The sequence below is a fragment of the Lemur catta genome, chromosome 3 (assembly GCF_020740605.2).
Source record: "Lemur catta isolate mLemCat1 chromosome 3, mLemCat1.pri, whole genome shotgun sequence".
Classification (NCBI taxonomy): Eukaryota; Metazoa; Chordata; class Mammalia; order Primates; family Lemuridae; genus Lemur; species Lemur catta.
Genome location: NC_059130.1, coordinates 108501375 through 108512841, shown reverse-complemented (window position 1 = coordinate 108512841; position 11467 = coordinate 108501375). Strand labels below are relative to the sequence as shown.

The 11467-nt window shown below is 48.6% G+C and overlaps 1 protein-coding gene across 4 annotated transcripts in view; it reads left to right on the top strand.

The window, feature by feature from the left end:
- The first annotated feature begins 2097 nt into the window (after window positions 1-2097).
- Window positions 2098-11467, top strand: part of MTFR1L (mitochondrial fission regulator 1 like) — an 11942-nt gene continuing 2572 nt past the window's right edge. The window contains exons 1-6 of one of the 4 annotated variants that reach the window (XM_045545932.1): window positions 2098-2196; window positions 5037-5166; window positions 5668-5772; window positions 8104-8213; window positions 8445-8656; window positions 9948-10269. In XM_045545932.1, coding sequence (XP_045401888.1) covers window positions 5143-5166; window positions 5668-5772; window positions 8104-8213; window positions 8445-8656; window positions 9948-10269 — 773 coding nt within the window. In that variant the 5' untranslated portion in view covers window positions 2098-2196; window positions 5037-5142. The other 3 variants (XM_045545935.1, XM_045545933.1, XM_045545934.1) reach the window with 3 other exon arrangements.

Here is an 11467-nt window from a genome sequence, read left to right as displayed (position 1 = left end):
AGATAGGGGTTGCAGGCTTGGGGCCCAAGGAACTGCAGCCTGGGTGAAAGGGGCGGCCTTGCAAAAACAACAGGAAAATACATAATCCCACATAGGAAAATACCTAATCCTACAGTTTACCCTGTAACGGTGAAAGATCAATCCTATGAGTTGTCTCACTAACAGGTACCCTGCAGGGGTTCTGTTTTGCACAACTTCTAAAGAAAGCTTAATGGACGGAAAAGAGATGTAAATCTCTCTCCTTCAAAAAAAATTTTTTTTCTTTTTTGAGAATCTGCTTTTACAGAGTTCCTGAGTAAACAGCAGAATGAGCTACAGCCTCAACCATATCTCAAGAGGAGAGTCACATCTCCTGTGATAATCCCTTCTCCATGGAAGGCAGGAAACCATCTTTTGGAATTTGACATCCTTGCAGTTTTGTTATCTATCTGCTGCCCGGCTTTTGTTATCAGCTGACAGCATCACTATTTTTTTCTCTTCATCCCCCTTAAAATCAGCAAGCATTTGGCCTTGCTGCTGGCACCCCTTCTCTTTCTTTGGGATGCCACACTGTCTCTCTGCTCTCTTCCTCCCCTTCTCTCTCTCTCATTCTCTCTGTCCTTCTAAAGGATAAAATAAATTTTACTTTTATATCTTAATCTCTGAGTGAGAAATATTTCTCCACCTGCGCCCTGAGCACCTACTAAAGCTTTCCACCCTAACACTGGGAGCCAGGCACAGCCTGAGCCTGTGCTGAGGGTGGAGGAGGAAATGTGACCCAGGAACTGGGTGCCATGGAGACCAGGACAGTGAGGGTTTGAGCAGAGTGGGTTAGTGAGCCTGGGAGGAATGTGGCTGTCTCCCACGCTGCCTCTGGGGCCCTGTCCATCAAGCTACCCATCTAATCAACAAATTCACTGAATATACTTTGTGTGTGTGTGTGTGTGTGTGTGTGTGTGTGTGTGTGTGTGTGAGAGAGAGAGAGAGAGAGAGAGAGAGAGAAAGATGCTAAAATAAAAGAAAGCTACAAAGCGCTGGAGGGCAGGAGTTGTCAGGGTGGAAAACCTGGTAGGTGCTCACAGCGCAGGTGGCGAAAGATTTCTCACACAGAGATGAGGATATATAAGTAAAATTAATTTTATCCTTTAGAAGGACAGAGAGAATGAGAGAGAGAGAAGGAGGGGAAGACAGCAGATTGATGGTGTGGCATCCCAAAGAAAGAGAAGGAAGATGCCAGCACCAGGCCAAGTGGTTTGCTGCTTTTAGGGGGACAAAGAAAAATAGTAATTGTTGTGAAGTAATTAGCAGGCAGTTGAGAGACGTCAAGGCCTATCACAGGGGATGTGATTTTGTCCCTGAGATAGGGTTTTTTTACCCCCCTACTATCTGTCCCTTAGCATCTCAGGAACTCTTCGAGGCAAATGTAAGGAGAAAGAGTCACGTTTCCTTTCTGGGCTCTTTTCAGGTGTTTGTGAAAACAGAGCCCCAGCAGGTTGCCTGCTAGTTTGGGACAGAAACAGAATGAGTAGGGAGAGCTCAAGATTGATTTTTAGTTCTTATGAGACAATTACAGGATTAGGTATTTTCCTGTTATTTCAGTAAGGCCGTCCTTACAGGAGTCAGAGGAGCAAGAGGCCCATTCTGCCACTGCTTGCTGGAGAGGGACGTGTAGAGGGCCTTGGCTGGGAAGCAAGACTGCGAAGGGCCCCAGGCGAGAGGAGGCAAGGTGAGCGCTAGATGCGTGGCTTGAAGGCCAGGGTGTGGATTCTGAAGTTTGCAGTAGGGGTGGGGGCAGCAGACGTCGCATGTTTTAGGGGCTGAGCCGTCAACACAATCAGACCTCAGCTTCTAGCAGCCGGATGGGACTAAACGTGGAGAGCAACAGGCGGAGGGTACGACGAATCAGGCCTGGAGGATCTCCAAGCGCAGTCTACACTTCCCAGGGGTGCGGCCCTCCGCGAGGGCGTGGTCTAATGGGGGCGTGTCCTCCGCGGGATCTGGGCGTGCCGCCGCCAGAGCCCCGCCCGTTCGGCGGTCTGCTCGCCCCGCCCCCGAGCCAGGACCGCCTCCCGAGGGCTCGTGGGGGCGCGGCTCGGTGCGCAGCTGCAAAGGATCGCTTCCGGGGGGCGGGTCAGCGGAAGTGAGGGCAGCTGAGGTAGAGCGGCCGCCCTGTGATAGGAGGGGCCGTGAGGTGAGAGCCCGGAGCCCGAGTCTGAGGTGAGAGAGGCTGTAGGGTCACCTGGGAGGTGGTATCGCGGTCTTCCGGCCCGGCTTCCCGCAAGGCCTCGGTGCTAGGCGCTGTGCGGAGCCCGCGGCCCCTGTTCACCCGGGAGCTGCTGTTGTCCGCCTCATTTGCCAGGGGAGAAACTGACTCCCCGAGGGGTAATTGCTCGTCCAAGTCACCCAGCAAACGGTGACCGAGCCAGACCCAGAGGCTTCTCGTTTCGGCCTGGCTCCTCGACAGGCCGGGCTGCCCTGCCGCTCCCTCTGAGATTCGGCCCCGGCTCGGAGGCTCCCGCGCACACGGATCCTGGGCCTGTGGGTCCCAGGGCCGCCGGGCAGGCGGCGAGGACTTGACCGACCTTGGCCCGGTCGGGTCGGCTGTTGCGGGGGAGGGGAGGCGCGGCAGGGGCCAGGTTCTTGCGGCGGCTTCCCCCGCGCGGCTGCTTGGGCCCTCGCGGGACACCGTCGGCGCAGGTCTCCGGCCGCTGGAGAGCTCGGCAAAGTTTCACTGAGCGCCGCGGCCTCCGTGGGGCGCCCGGGACCGGCGGTGCTGAGACGAGGCCGGCTCTGGAGGAGCTCGCAGTCTCCTAAGGGAGACGCGAGTAAACAGATCATGACGACAGCCTCCTGGGGGCTGTGGGAGCGCAGGGGTGGTAAGAACCCGCCAGTGCTGCCAGCGAACTGGGGAAAGAGCCTTCGCTTAACCAGTGACGTGTGTTGGGGGGGTGTTCAAAGCTAAGTTGATGTTCCCCCTCCATTTCTTAATTCGACACATTTAAGTGCTTACTGTGTCCTAGGCGGACACCGTGCTGTGCGCGGGGCAATCCCAGCCCTTCAGACAAAGGGCAGATTACAGAGTTACCTAGGGAGAGGGCTCTGAAGGAAAGGCAGGGTGCTGCGGACGCACAGGAAAGGACCTGACCCTGCCACACGGAAGGGAGGTGATGCTTGAGCTGAGCTGTGGAATGATGAAGAATGAGCGCGGTGAAGGCGGTGCTGGTGTTTCAAGCAGAGGAAACAGTGTGGACAAGAGCTCAGAGGTGGTGTGATGGGGGCAAAAGGAAGGCCAGGGTGGCTGGAGGGCGGAGGGCAAGGGGGACAGCAGGGGCGTTGGCTGCAATGAGTTTGGCCTAGAGATAGCAGAGAAAGATGAGGTTGGGCCTGATTGTGGAGGGCCCTGCAGGCCATGTTGAGGAATCTAGATTTTATCCCGTTGGCACTAGCAAGCCAGTTTTAAACAAATGAGCGATATGATTAGCAGTGTGTTTGGGAAAGATCCCTCTGGTGTTCTGTGAAGGTTAGGACCAACTGAGTCTTTGTAAGTAAGGTTGGAGAGGAGGTGGCTGTAAAGACCAAAGTGAGAAACACAGGATAGCGCTGTGACGTGGAACTTGGGGCCAGCACTGATGTTTAGCATAGAGCCTGGCACACAGAGGGACTTTGATAAAAGGCTTGAACTGAGGTGACAAGATGGAGCCCATGCAAGAGCAGACTTTAGGTGCTTTCTACTGGCATGACCACTGTGTTGACCTTAGACAAGTCCTTTCCTCTCTCTGGCTTCCTTTCCCTGTGTGCATCATAAAGTGAGTGACACCTAACTCTCCCAAGGGTGGAAAAGGGACTCTCCAAGGGAGGTCTCCAGAAAAAGCTGCTTTGTCAGTCCAGTCCCTGCCCTGTTCAGAGCCTGTCTGGAGCTCCCCAGTGCCTTCTCACCCAGGCATTCCTAGCTCTCATGACTTGACCCCCAGTCTACTCTTATAGCCTTATCATCCTCTGCTGCTCTTTACATATCCCTCACCTGCCTGTGCTGGACCTGTGTGCTCTTGCTCCTGTTTTTCTTCCCTTCCTACTCCCTGTAAACTCACAACAGGGCCTTGGGGCCAGAGGGCTGAACCCATCTGGCCACCTGCCTAGTGTCCCTCTCTAGGCGTATAACTCTAGATGTAGTGATATTCAGCCTTTCCTGGGATTTCTATATTCATGTCCTATCTCTCTGTGGATTGTGAGTTCCTTGAGAGGATGACTCTGTCTTACTCTTCCCACAGCCCCCACCGTGCCTAGCACAAGGCCTGGCACAAGTGGTTATTGTTGGTGTTTGATGAACAAGGGAATAGCTCATTCATTGATTGCATCTGTTCACCATGCAAGGGCAATTGTGAAGAGTAGTCAGGAGTGATTGACCCATCTGTGTCATGTTTTAACAAACAGTTCATTAACCACTTCAAAATCCCCCATTTCACCCAGTGACCCTTAAGTTAACCTAGAATGGCAGCTTTGCTTGTTCCCTTTTTATAGATGGAGAAACCAACATTCAGAAAGCTAGTTAATGGCTGAGCCAGGATAAAAATTTTTGGCTCTTTTTCCTTGTAGCCCAGTAGACTGAGAGTGGCATGAGCTGCTATTTGTTCTCCTGTTCTCTCTGATCTCTCCTTGTAGGAGCCCAGCAGTGTTAGGCTGGGTGGCATATGCTGTGCTTTTACATCTTGTCTTCAAGAATGAATCCTGAGCTTAGAGGGTATCCACAGTTTGGCTCTCCCATGAGCTTTGTAGCTACCAAATCATTTGGTTTACATCTTTAGAAATTTTGCTTCAGGAAACCTTAGGACCTATGAAGGCTCCCTGGGCTGGCCAAGCTCACCCAGCAAGTCTGGAACAGAACCGTTAAGGGTCTGGACTGGGTGAAGCCAAGGTTGGGTGAAGGCAGCCTCTTGGGCTGTTTTTCTCCCCTGTAAACCATCAAAGAACACTTGGTGTTAGTCATGGCTCTGCAGGGCCCGGTTTTGTGGGGCTTGTGTGGTGACCATTGAGTCCCCACTGTGGGGATTGTTTCACAGGAAGGGAAAGCTGGTGTTCCTCTAGATGGCCTGATATGAAGGAATCACACCTCTCGCCTCCCCAAGCTGCAACTGCCTTGTCCTTCAAGTGCAGGAGCTGGTTGAAATGTCAGGAATGGAAGCCAATGTGGTAAGGGGCATTCCCAGGGCAGGGGTATGGTGGGGAAGGTTGGTCCAGCTGAAGTGTTCCGTATGAGGTTCTGAAACTCTCCAGTTACTTCTTCCCTTCCCCCGAGGCCTGGAATTGGAGTTAGACTGCCCTTCCATCCTCTCCCCACAGGAAGAACTAACTATGACCTTGGGGCACTTTAGGAGTCGGTGTGTTTCAGCCTTTTTGTACAGACAGAGGGGAGGAAAACCTGAACGATCCCTACACCTACCTAATCCCTCACCCTTTCACTAGGTCCTCCCAACATTGACTGCCTTAGTAGCAGCAGGTGTCCCCTTGGGTGGCTGGCCAACATGAAGGCTGGCAACTGGGGAACCTACTGTCACTCACAGTTGAGACTTGACGTACTCCCCCCACCTCAGAGTGTCCTGCCCCTAGTTAGGGAATTAAGTTTCCCTGGAGGATAGTAGTTGGGCTCATTGTCTTTCAGGTTATGGCTGCCTTTGTCTCTCTTTGCTCTAGACTATCCCAATCTGGCAAAACAAGCCACATGGGGCTGCTCGAAGTGTAGTGAGAAGAATCGGGACCAACCTACCCCTGAAACCCTGTCCCCGGGCATCTTTTGAGGTGAGTATACTGGAAGGGCAAGGAGAGTAGAGGCTCAGAGTATGGGGGGGATAGTGCTGCTTCTGTGCCCTGGACCCCTTGGCATTGCCAAGGCAAGTTGTTTCCTGGTCACTTTATCATTTTGTCAAGAAATATTTAAGTGCTTATAATGAATCCTGGTCACTGTGCCTTCCTGATCACATATAAACCTGTGACCACAAGTCATATTTCCAGTTTGCTCACAAATTAATAATCTTGCGTCTTTGTTGCCTCTAACTGACTGATTTCATCAGGCTGTAGCAGTCCAGTTTATCAGAGCAGGCCAAAGGCCCTTGCTGAACCAGATCTCCACACTAGTTTTGTCTGTGCTCTGCTGTTTCCTTGCAACCTGGCAGGTCTCCACCTGGGACACTGAATGTTGTGACTCTTGAGTTAAACTCTACTTTTCTTCACCGGCCCTAAGAGTTGGTCACTTAGCCGCTATTTTTAGTTTCTCTGAGGCCATAATTCCTCAGCCTTCTCTTTCTGGCCAGTCTGGTTACTCCGTTACTGGGCTACTTCACTCTTACCTGTGTCTAGGGATCCTTTAGCTCCCAATGAGCAGCAGAGATTCCTGCCTGGCCCAAGTCTCTGAGACCCCCTTCCTTAAAGGAAAACTAAGTAGCATTTATTAGTGCCAGCTGCTTCCCCCTAGGAACTAATGGTTAAGCACCAGCTCCAGGCTAGATGATTAAGGTGTCCGCATTTAGGGAGCCGGGACACAAAGAAATGCTTCTGCTGTGTGTCTACACAAAGGAGAGAGAAATATGTGCATGAAAGGATATGGACTGAGGTAGAAACAGAAATGAATGAGCTGTATTTGAATATCAGATGCTAAACTGCAAAGTATGTGTAGGAACTGTATCTAGAGTTAAAAGATGTTAGGGTTGGTATTAGGAATGGGTTTGGAAGTGTGTGTTGGGGAACAGGGTTGGGGAGAGCTGTCCCATGACCCAGATTGCCAGTTATCCAGAATTGCCCAAAGGGCCTGGGTAGGATGTGGTCCTAGCTGCCTAAGTAGCGTCAGAAACAAAGGGAAAGATGGCTAGGGAGTATGACTGACTCCGTGGAGGTTGCCCCACACTCAGCTGTACCCTCTCCAGTCCTTTGGCCAGATTGTCAGAGACAGAGACAATGAAGGGCACAGGTTCCCACAGAGCCAGGAGTATGTGTGAGTTGTAGTTGTAATACTAGCTGACATTTACTGAGCACATACTGTGTCAGGCACTGTGCTAAGTACTTTGTATGTGTCAAATCATTTAATTGCCAAGAGTAAAGGAACATTCAGACCTAATCCAGAAAAGCAAATGGAGGCTTCTCCTAAGTGGCCCATCTTAGCAGTAGCTCCTAGGCCAGTGGAAGTCCTCTTCTGTGTGACCTTGGCATATCACTTAACTACCGTGAGTCCCAGGTTCCCTACTAAATGCAAGAGCTATCAACCCCTGATCCATCTACCAATTTGTAGCAAAAACAGATGAATTTAACTCATGTGTAGGTGTGCATTTATTATTAACTATTATTAACCCTAGATGTCTGCTGTAAATTAGATTATGTTAAATATTATTTAAGGGAATCTTATTTTTAAAATTTAACCATATAAAAATATTAAATTACGGAAAGTAGAAGAGGAAAATAATTACCTATAATCACAGTCATTACAAAATAACTGTTGATGTCCTAATATAGTTCCTTTCTTTTTCTGGATGCATGTTTATCACTTTGTTGTAATCACAATCAATGTATGATTGAATCCTCCTGATTTTTCAATTAACACAGTGTCATTTATTCAGCATTTCTATTCCTTGGTTGTTCATTTGGGTTGAAGGCTATTTTAAGAAATCCTATTATGGTTCCTTTTGTATAATTAATCATTTCTTTTATCTAAATATATTCAAATTATCAGGTTTGCTTAAAACAACATTCCTGTAACAATGTAGATCCCAATTAGCTATAAAGGTGTTATAAACAGCCAGTCAGGAGAAATTTCCTGTTGCTGTAACAGGTTGTTGATGACTGTGCACCTATATTCTCACCAGAGGGCATGGTGCTTTTAGACAGTGGCCATCTCCATTAAAAGGTAAGTGAGGCCAGTCCCACTGAAGACCCTGAGCTATTTGTAATCCCACAGACTCTTGTGCATCTGGCCTCTTATTCAATCTGTTTCTGACCAGGAACCCCCTTCTGCTCCCCTCTAGGAAGCTTTCCTGACACCCAGTGCTAGATTAAGTTGCCCTCCTATGTATTATGCAAAGTTTCTGATTGGCTCATCATGGTGTCAGTAAATGTTTGTTGATGAATTTTGCTTCCCTGTAGACTCTGCCCAATATCTCTGACCTGTGTTTAAGAGATGTGCCCCCAGTCCCTACCTTGGCTGACATTGCTTGGATTGCTGCAGATGAAGAGGAGACATATGCCCGGGTCAGGTAGTTGAGGCAGTAGCCAGTCTGCTGGGGAGTGGGGAGCTTCTTCCCAGAATAGGTGGCAGGCAGCAGGGAGGGTACTTGTGAGAGGCTGAGGGCAATAGGAATGAGAGCTGTGGGCTCAGAGGGGACGCATAACCTGAGTGTCTTACTCTGGGAGTAGGGGAAGGAATTTTAGAGGGGTGCAGTGGTCAGTTGTCTCTGACTAACATTAATTGTCTTTCCCTGGTGCAGGAGTGATACACGCCCCCTGAGGCATACCTGGAAGCCCAGCCCCCTGATTGTCATGCAGCGCAATGCCTCAGTGCCCAACCTGCGTGGGTCAGAGGAGAGGCTCCTGGCCCTGAAGAAGCCAGCCCTGCCAGCCCTAAGCCGCACCACTGAGTTGCAGGATGAACTGAGTCACCTGCGCAGCCAGATTGCCAAGATAGTAGCAGCTGATGCAGGTAGGAGCCCCTGAGCCAGGGCCAGAGTTTAGCAGGCTGTCCCTTCACCTGGGCTTTTGGGAAGAATAAGGATAAGGAAAACGGTGGTCCCTGGTTTAGAGAGACTTAGGCCCAGACCTCTGAGGTTGTCCTGAGGTTTGGCTAGCCTGTCGTGCCTCTTGGATGGTTTCCACCAGCCATTTTGGACTGAATGGTTTGCTTAGGAAAAAATCTTCATTTAACCTATGGTCTCAGGCAGATTCCCTCCCTTAGCCACAAAAACCAACACCCTCTTCCACATGTCTTTAAGATCACATCTTCCATAAGCCTAAAGCAGCTTTTCTTTTTGATGTGAAAAATAAGTATTCACCACCACCACCACCACTAAGAAACATATTCCCTATAAACACCTATCTTCCCTTTCCTTGGCCTTTCTACCAGAGATCACCTCTCTATCCCTCCAGCTTTCTGTCTGCTCTTAAGTGGAACCACCGGAAATTGATGGGAGCCTGCCTTGACCAGAGGCATGGATAGCCAACAGGTGGATCTCTCCCAAGATGCTCAGGGTTTATCCTAATATTCCCCCCATCCTCATTTTTTCCACTCCTCATTGACTTAAAGTCATATAGTAGCTTCCAAACTTATCATTTGGTACAGCACATGAAAACCATGCTGTTCCCTTTGAAATCTTCATGTATTTAATTCTCACATGGAAGTTTTATGGAAGAATTGCACTCAAATTTTCCATTTATACTTCTTGGCTACTTTTCTTTGTCATTGAAGAGATAAGCAGAAGTAGTTTATGAAAAATCAGAGTGCTTTTTAAACTTTAGAAATTGAGGAAATACTCCCCACTGAAATTCAGGAAACTCAGAGGACTTAGTTACCATTCTAGTTTTGCTTAGAACACTTGTTCTAGTTCATAGATAGCAAGATTCAAGGGAGCATAGTCAAAAGCACTAAGCCCAGTTAGAGAAAAGGACAAATCAGGCCTTAACTCTGTCACTATTGCCCCAGCCTAAGACAGGACTGTCATTCCATTGCCTACTGTGGAATGGGAGCTTTTAGGAGCCAAGACCTTTTGGGCTGGGTTTTTCGGCCCTCTTGAAACACTGGAAATGCCCAGTATTTCTGTATCTTTCTGAGGTCCTGAGTGAGAAGTGTAGTAGCTACAGATACTATCCTGGCTGTTATAAAATGTCATGGTGTCAGCCCAGGAAATGAATATTCTGTAGACAGTGCTGTGGGGAGAAGATATTGCTACTGTATTTTAGTCCCAATGTCCATCCATGCCTATTGTTTTCTCTTTCAGCTTCGGCTTCATTAACGCCAGATTTCTTATCTCCAGGAAGTTCAAATGTCTCTTCTCCCTTACCTTGTTTTGGATCCTCATTCCACTCTACAACTTCCTTTGTCATTAGTGACATCACCGAGGAGACAGAGGTAGAGGTACCTGAGCTTCCATCAGTCCCCCTGCTTTGTTCTGCCAGCCCTGAATGTTGCAAACCAGAACACAAAACTACCTGCAGCTCGTCTGAAGAGGATGACTGCATCTCTCTGTCCAAAGCCAGCAGCTTTGCAGACATGATGGGTATCCTGAAGGACTTTCACCGGATGAAACAGAGCCAAGATCTGTAAGTATTTGATGAGGTCTGGTGATCTATTTATTCTTTAAGTTGCCCGTGGTCAGTGATCTAATACAACATACTTACATAGTAAGTCCTCAGTAGTAGCCATGTTACATCGTTCTCAAAGCTTGCTGACTACCTGCTGCTAGTGCTGGGGTCCTGGTTTGAGGAAAGAGCAACATTTCACATTTGTCGGGTTAGGTCACCCCAACCAAATATTAGACTAGTAGGGATTTTACAAGAAGTCTCATCCAGTCCAACTTTTGTCTTCAGGTGGCTTTAACCACTTCAGTTCTCATACTGCTAGTGACAGTGTCCTCATGTTCCACCTTTCAGAGTAGGGGGTTGCATGACATGTGTTTTGGTATCTCAGATTGGTAGACTTTTCGTAGAAAGAGAATTTCATAAAGTTGGGAGTTTCTGCCTGCTTTAAAATACAGTGGTCCATTATGCAAACCACCCCTGCAAATTCAGGGATTTGAGGACAAGGCTTTGGAGACTCATGGGTAGTTCCTAAACCTAGCTGCTTATCAGAATTGCTCAGATTCATTAAAAATACACCTTGAACTTACTAAAACAGAATCCCCAATGAGTGAAGCTCTAGGTTTTTCTGATGGCATATGAGGGGATTTGGGTAATACCTACCTGGAAAAACTCATTTAGCAGAAAAGTCTCAGGGAGTCACCCCCCTTGCACAGTGTTTGTCCAAGTGTGACTTGAGCAGCTGTAAAGGACTCACCAGAGGAGCTGGTTCAAATGTAGGTTTGGGCATTTAAGTTTGAGATCTAGACCTTGATGGCCAGTGCCCAGGGTGTGCAGTTGTGTTTGTTAATACAGATATAAAGCTGTTCTAGGTACCGGGAGGTGAAATTTTTCTCCTGAGTTGATGAAGTTCCTATTAAAGGGAACATTACGTACTCTGTGCAAGGATCTATTTTTGTTTCCTGGGCCCCATTTCCCACTGAAAACTAGACCAGGCTAAGTGGCTACCTCCTTTAGGAAGTCACTCTTACCTTCTTTCTCTGGCCCTAACCAGGGTTGGTCATACTGACCTGCAGCTCTTTGGTCTCCTACATTCCCAAATTCAGTTGCTGCTGCTGCTTTTGGTCTTCCCTGAATTTTCTTCCAGTCAAAGTGTTTTATAGATTGACTCTCAAACTTTCTCTTAGACAAATAAGATCCAAGACCCTTGTTGCAGCTGGGC